The 7036-nt window shown below is 36.4% G+C and overlaps 1 protein-coding gene across 1 annotated transcript; it reads left to right on the top strand.

Moving 5' to 3' along the window:
• The first annotated feature begins 2544 nt into the window (after positions 1 to 2544).
• LOC128552494 (uncharacterized) lies at positions 2545 to 6399 on the top strand. The gene is made up of 2 exons (XM_053533541.1): positions 2545 to 2671; positions 2968 to 6399. Exon 2 carries the CDS (start codon positions 2969 to 2971, stop codon positions 5063 to 5065), a length of 2097 nt encoding a protein of 698 aa, XP_053389516.1. The 5' UTR covers positions 2545 to 2671; position 2968; the 3' UTR covers positions 5066 to 6399.
• Positions 6400 to 7036: the final 637 nt, after the last annotated feature.

Raw genomic sequence — 7036 nt, 5'->3', positions numbered from 1 at the left:
TAGTGATGTCTTCTTTCTATAATATACAAATATTTCAGATCACTTCAATTCAAAGGAATTATAATAAAAACTTTAACAAACCATTATATGCCCCCCACTACAATGCCATGTTTTCACTGACTGCTAAAACAGTCAGTTGTCCAATTAAAAACATTCTCATTTGCATGAATATTTGTAAGATCTTGAAAAAACATCAAAAGGCACTGACGAAATTGTAAAAAAATGAAATTATCTTTCAATAGCTTAGAAATTAAAAAAACATTGTAGTATTTCGGACAGGTATAACATTGAATGAATGCAGTGTTGCGTTGGCCGTGGGTTCAAAACCAAGCGCATAAACCCTTCACCATAAATAATATAATTGATTTATTCATTTCAATTGCAACTTGGACGACCAGTCGGAATCCAGGCAAGCATACAGAGAGCAGTAACAGGCTATACCCTTGGGGAAGCAGTGCAATTAATGCCCGGCTACAGAATGGAAGATGGGATCACCCATACTATGGTTTAAATAAGTGTTATTTACTTCCATACAGTTTGAGGAGGAGGAGGAGGAGAAATCCTCATCCTCATCTTACAGGTCTCTTTGATCACGCGTCAACACTCCCATTTATAAAACTACATGACAGAAATAAATTTCGGTGTAAAACTGAAATATACGGCTCTTTTATTTTTTTAACATCAGATCATTGTAACTTTAATAATAAATCTATAAAGTTATACAACATTCTTTTTTGTTTTAAAAGCTATTAATGACATTAAGCTGTATTATTATTATTATTATACCAGATTTATATAGCGCCCTTTTCTTGACCAATTTCACGTTCAAAGGCGCTTTACATAGTTCAATGCAGCCGCACAGGGCGCATAATTCATCCTCTACTAGTACAGACACAGAGCGATCTGACCAGAGGGACAGAGTGAGACAAAAACCCCACGACAGAGAGATCATTATAAAGGTAAGTAACAACTGACTGACACACTTTTCTTAAATGCTAGAGTTATCCATCTGTAAAAACAGAAAGAGGACGGAGGAAGTAAAGCAAAAACTTCCAGAAACCTTTAAGTATGGAACATAACTAGTTTTGACTAAAAAGGAAAATATTATTCAATTTGACAACTTCATACAGAAACAAAGGTATGTACTTTCACTAAACTCAACGTTGTGTGTATACTTTTATATGATCTGTAAAACATTTTCATTTTACAATCAAATGACACATTTGTAATCCATGGCTACAGGTAAATAGATGCTATGCTTTTTGACAGTCACTATACTCAGATACTCTCTTTTTCATACTATTTAACCCATGACTAATATGTCATCTAAAAAGGCAAGCACTATCTTCCAGTTCAGCCCATGCAATATCAGGTTCATGACCCGTGCAAACGTGGCAGGTGCGTTCCTATGGAATCCCGGTGCGACATGCTTTTTGCTTTTTGTGTTTTGCTATTTGCGTTTTGCACCGGGATTCCATATTATGCAGTTATGTACCTTTTAGAAAATACTACACCCAAAACGCAAAAAAGCAACACGCAAAAAGCAAAAACCATGAAGCGAAACAAAAATCACATGGAGTCCATTTAACATACATGTAATAGAGATTCGCTTAAGCGGGTGCTAGGGGGCGTTAGAGGTGTTGCACATTTTATTTACATCTCGTGAACAGACTCAGTCAAACCGAGTCTGCAATTATTATTCTTGGTTGCATTCTTTGCTTCCAAAGGATCTTTTTACAGATTTTATTATTTATAGCTATAGGCATATATTAAAAAAAGCAAACTAGCAAAAGACAAATAGCAAAAACGCAAAAGGCAAAAACATAAATGCAAAAAGCAAAACGCAGAAATGACTATGTATTTTCTGTTGCCTGGACTGAAGACTGCAGACAGTTTATGGACTGGTTCTCTTGTGATAAAGTTTTACACAGTCGATTTTCAGTCTATTGGCTAAACTGCCTGACTTTTAGCTAGCTTTGTTTTCCTTATCTCTTTTGCTTCCTGAAAAAGAAATAAATTAATCAGCATTGATAAATAAGTTTAAATAAGTGTTATTTACTTCCATACAGTTTGAGGAGGAGGAGGAGGAGAAATCCTCATCCTCATCTTACAGGTCTCTTTGATCACGCGTCAACACTCCCATTTATAAAACTACATGACAGAAATAAATTTCGGTGTAAAACTGAAATATACGGCTCTTTTATTTTTTTAACATCAGATCATTGTAACTTTAATAATAAATCTATAAAGTTATACAACATTCTTTTTTGTTTTAAAAGCTATTAATGACATTAAGCTGTATTATTATTATTATTATACCAGATTTATATAGCGCCCTTTTCTTGACCAATTTCACGTTCAAAGGCGCTTTACATAGTTCAATGCAGCCGCACAGGGCGCATAATTCATCCTCTACTAGTACAGACACAGAGCGATCTGACCAGAGGGACAGAGTGAGACAAAAACCCCACGACAGAGAGATCATTATAAAGGTAAGTAACAACTGACTGACACACTTTTCTTAAATGCTAGAGTTATCCATCTGTAAAAACAGAAAGAGGACGGAGGAAGTAAAGCAAAAACTTCCAGAAACCTTTAAGTATGGAACATAACTAGTTTTGACTAAAAAGGAAAATATTATTCAATTTGACAACTTCATACAGAAACAAAGGTATGTACTTTCACTAAACTCAACGTTGTGTGTATACTTTTATATGATCTGTAAAACATTTTCATTTTACAATCAAATGACACATTTGTAATCCATGGCTACAGGTAAATAGATGCTATGCTTTTTGACAGTCACTATACTCAGATACTCTCTTTTTCATACTATTTAACCAGCATGTTCAAAGGAAGAAATAAGGACCTTAACATATTTGCTAGAATATTCTGCAAAATTCTTTGACATATCTAAGGGACAGGAATCAGTTTATAAACTATATATGTAACTACTTTATCTTTTAGAATGTTTCAAGCACCAGAATATACAAGAGCTGTGTCACTGAGACTGTCAGAGGTCCTTGCTGATATTGGAGTGGACGAGAGAATTGTATTGAAGAGAAGGAGAGTATACCTGCTAAGGGAAACAATGTATACAATAACAGGCAAACTACAGGATGTATCGGGTTCATATTACACTTTAGGCAGTCAGTCTGAAGGCTCAACAACACTTGGACTCGATTCAGACAGTGACCAACTTTACAGTCTTAATTTCATAAATTTGATACAAGACTGGGCTGACTGGGAACCTGGTATGATGAATAAGTTAATGATCCAGGATGAGACTGTATCGCCTGGCTATTGTCTGCTACAACCTCTTAGAGATGATGCTCCACTTCCATTCAACGATGTACGTAACGATGATGTCTGGAAAGACAGAACAGGAAGAATACTGGAAAAGAACACACTTATATCTTCAGTAGTAGCTGAAGTTTATGAGGGAGGAGTAAGACATGGTCCGGCATATACAAAAGAAGGAAAACCTGGGTTTAAGGATACTGACACTGTTCATGCCTTACCCTGTAAATCATGGCCTCAGCAAGCTAGACAATGGTTAGACCAGCAAGGTCAGTGGCCTTCAGATGACATGAAGAGATATTGTAGCAACACTGGATGTTTTGTTGTCGGTGTTGGAGGCAAGGGCAGTGAAAACGAAGAGCTTGAATGGAGAATATCAACATCTCTAGCAGAAAGGTGTCTAATGTTCAATCTTAATATTACACAGCTTCGGTGTTACGTCTTGATGAAGATGATATTAAAAAATTTCATAAAGCCTAGTTTCGAAAACACCATTTCAAGTTATATGTGTAAAACAGTTCTGTTTCACTGTATTGCAAATACACATTCTAACATCTGGAGAGAAGAAAACTTACTTGTTTGTCTATCATTGTGTTTATTTGTCCTGAATAACTGTTTATTAAATGAAAACTGTCCTCATTTTATCATACCTGGAAACAACTTGATGAAAGGACATATTTCACATGAATCTAAACCTTACATTATTGAAATACTGCAGTATATCATAAACAGTGAAGGGAAAGCATTACAAGGTATTTTGTGTGATGATCTTGGTGCAAGGCTTCAGCTGAAGTTGAGTAATTTAGTCACATCCATAAAAAGTGACATTATTTCAGGAAAATTAGTAAGAGATACTGCAACATTCATTGATAACACCATATTAATGAACTGTCTGACTTTAATTCGAAACAGCAGTTACGAAGAAGCTATACAAACTTTGTTGAAGTATAGTTTAAAACTAGTCAGTATATCTAAAAACTGCCAAGGACTGGACAAAAAAGCTTGCGGTCTTCTTGCAACACGTTTCTGTACAACACTGGGATTTGTTCTAGCATCTCTCAACATTTGTTGGCATAATGTTATACGTGCCGAATCCCTCACCTGGATTTCACTGGGTCTGAACACAGATGTTTCATCTGGTAAACTGAAACTTGCATCCATGTTGTACTGCATAGGAGATACACAAAGAGCAGAAACTGTGCTCAGAGATATTGAAGGAAGCTATGATCTAAACATTGTTGAGCCTATTTGTAAGTGTCATGATTTCATCGGTCAACGTCTAAGAAAAGGATTTTGTGCAACAGCTGACAATCATAATGAGGAAGCTATACAATACACTACAGCATTCTGTGTCAGATTTCTGCTATGTGAAATTAATTGTGTTCCACATGAACTAAGATATGAAATGTTTAGATCTACAGAAGAAGATCTAGCTTTCAGAGGCCGATATGACGAGTGGATGGACTTGGCTGTGATAGATTCACTTCCTTATCTCTACTTTCTACAATACAAGACCTACAACAATCTTGGGAGACATGACGATAAGCAAAGAGCCCTTTCTAATCTTATGAGAACCATTGACCGAGAACCAAATCTTGGTCACAGGGAAACAGCCCTGAACCTACTGGGACAGTGTATGGAACAAGACGATCGAGCTGTAGATGCATTACACTGCTATTTATTATCTCTAAATCAAAGGGGAAGAAACAATGCTGCCAAGTTACATATTTGTAGACTGCTTTCTTCTATGGCAAATGCCAATTAGTTTAAAATGAACACAGACGTTCTTTGAACATTAAATGGAAAATTTCAACACGTTTCAATACTAATACTGTTCAAATTTAGCTTAGTCATATTTTATTGTAATTATCACACAAGGCATAAAAGTAAATATACCTCAATACATGAATATACAGATACATTACATATACAGCAGAGAGCGAACAGTACATCAACATATAACACTACAGAACATCAATATAAAATTAAATTCAGTAACTTTGCAACAGTGTGAAAATAGGAAATGGTTTAAGCACAAGTTTTACCAGCATTAGAAATCAGTCCGTCCCTTGCTGTCTAATTAATACAATGCATTAGAGGCAATAATTCCAGTGAAAATAACTGAACGATAACATTCTAATTATTTACACAACTAGGTACTTATCGCTCCTCTGAAATTTGCTGAAATTCCAACCAGTGTTCCAGGAGACAAAGTAAGGGTCATAAGTCGGTTGAATATCATTAATGTAGAACATGTCGATGATATGCAAAACTAGGCTTCACATTGATCACTTGTGAGGTTTGGTAAAATCCAGTCCAATGGTATATGGCAACTTCAAGTAGAGTAAACACTACTAAAATATGACAAATCATGAGCCATAACTCCGCTGAAAATCACTGAACCAGAACATGCCCATGATATACATAACTAGGTTTGGCACTGGTAACTGTTGTAAGGTTTGGTTCTTGGCAAATTGCGAAAATTTGAATTATTTTAGTAGAGGGTCAAACAAGGAATTTTTCTGTGAAGTTATTATGAAATTAGGCTAGCAAATTCTGATATGAAGATTTTATACATTAAAGGGAAAAGTGCCTATGCCGTCAAATGGCAATGTTTTTCGACAAATCAAAATAATTCAAACAATCTTGGTAAAGGTTCAACAAAAGAAAATTTCTGTTAAATTATCTTGAAGTCCAGTTAGTGGTTTCTGAGAAGATTTAAAAAGTTTTCCTTTCTATTGCCATGGGAACTAGAGTTCTGCATGGAGTAAAATTCTTTGAACAGCTTTGCTAGAAGACTATTCCAACCAACATCCAGCACAAGTTTCATTAACTTCTGCCAAATGGTATCAGAGGCGATGCTATCTGAAGGAAAGCGTGGACAGATAGACGACTAGTGATCTCAACAGCTCATCCCAAGCACTTTTTTCTCTGCCAAGTCACTAGAAAATAAACATTCAGACCAGATTTTATTTAGTTCCTATAAATTGACCAATTGAATTAGTTTTGATCCCAGATGACTCAAAACTGACATACACTTTTGAAGACAAATATTCTGACCAGGTTCCAAATAGATCAAGTAGAAAATAAAGTGTTAACTATGGTGGCTGATCTCTGCCAGTGTCGTTCTGTTGTTCTGGTGCCCCCGCCATAACGAAAAAACGACGTTTTCCTCTTTTGGCGTTGTCTCGTTTCCGCGTTCTGGTGCCCTCGCCAGAACGACAGAATGACGTTTTCCTCTTTTGGTTTTGTTGCGTTCCCGCGTTCCGACGCCCCCCCCCCCCGCCAAAACGATCTAACAAAGAATGCAACGCGACAGAACGAAAGAACGACACTTATAAACGACGTCCTAAAAACGTCGTCTTGGCCTTCTTTCGTTCTGGCACCCCCGCCACAACGACGGAACGAAACAATGTCAAAATGTGAAAATATCGTGCTGGCCTTCTGGTACGTTCAGGTAAAGCATGAGCAGTGTTGTCATGTTTCGGCAGAGTAACTCGCAGTTACCTCCCTTTAGAGGAGAACGCCACTTGGGTTATTCCTAATCTCATACCGTACCCGTACCGTACATTTATATTCGGCAACTTTCGGTTTTCACGGAGTGTGGCGGAAACACACGACGAAGAAAAATCTATTTTAGACATATTTAAGGGGCTATTGTTGTGGTCTTAGCCGATTTCATCATGTTTATGATATGTATATAATTTAATGTCATTTTGAAAATTGTATCTTAAGG

The sequence above is a fragment of the Mercenaria mercenaria genome, unplaced genomic scaffold (assembly GCF_021730395.1).
Source record: "Mercenaria mercenaria strain notata unplaced genomic scaffold, MADL_Memer_1 contig_2849, whole genome shotgun sequence".
Lineage (NCBI taxonomy): Eukaryota > Metazoa > Mollusca > Bivalvia > Venerida > Veneridae > Mercenaria > Mercenaria mercenaria.
Note: the sequence above shows the minus strand (reverse complement) of the source record. Positions and strands in the feature narration are given on the sequence as shown.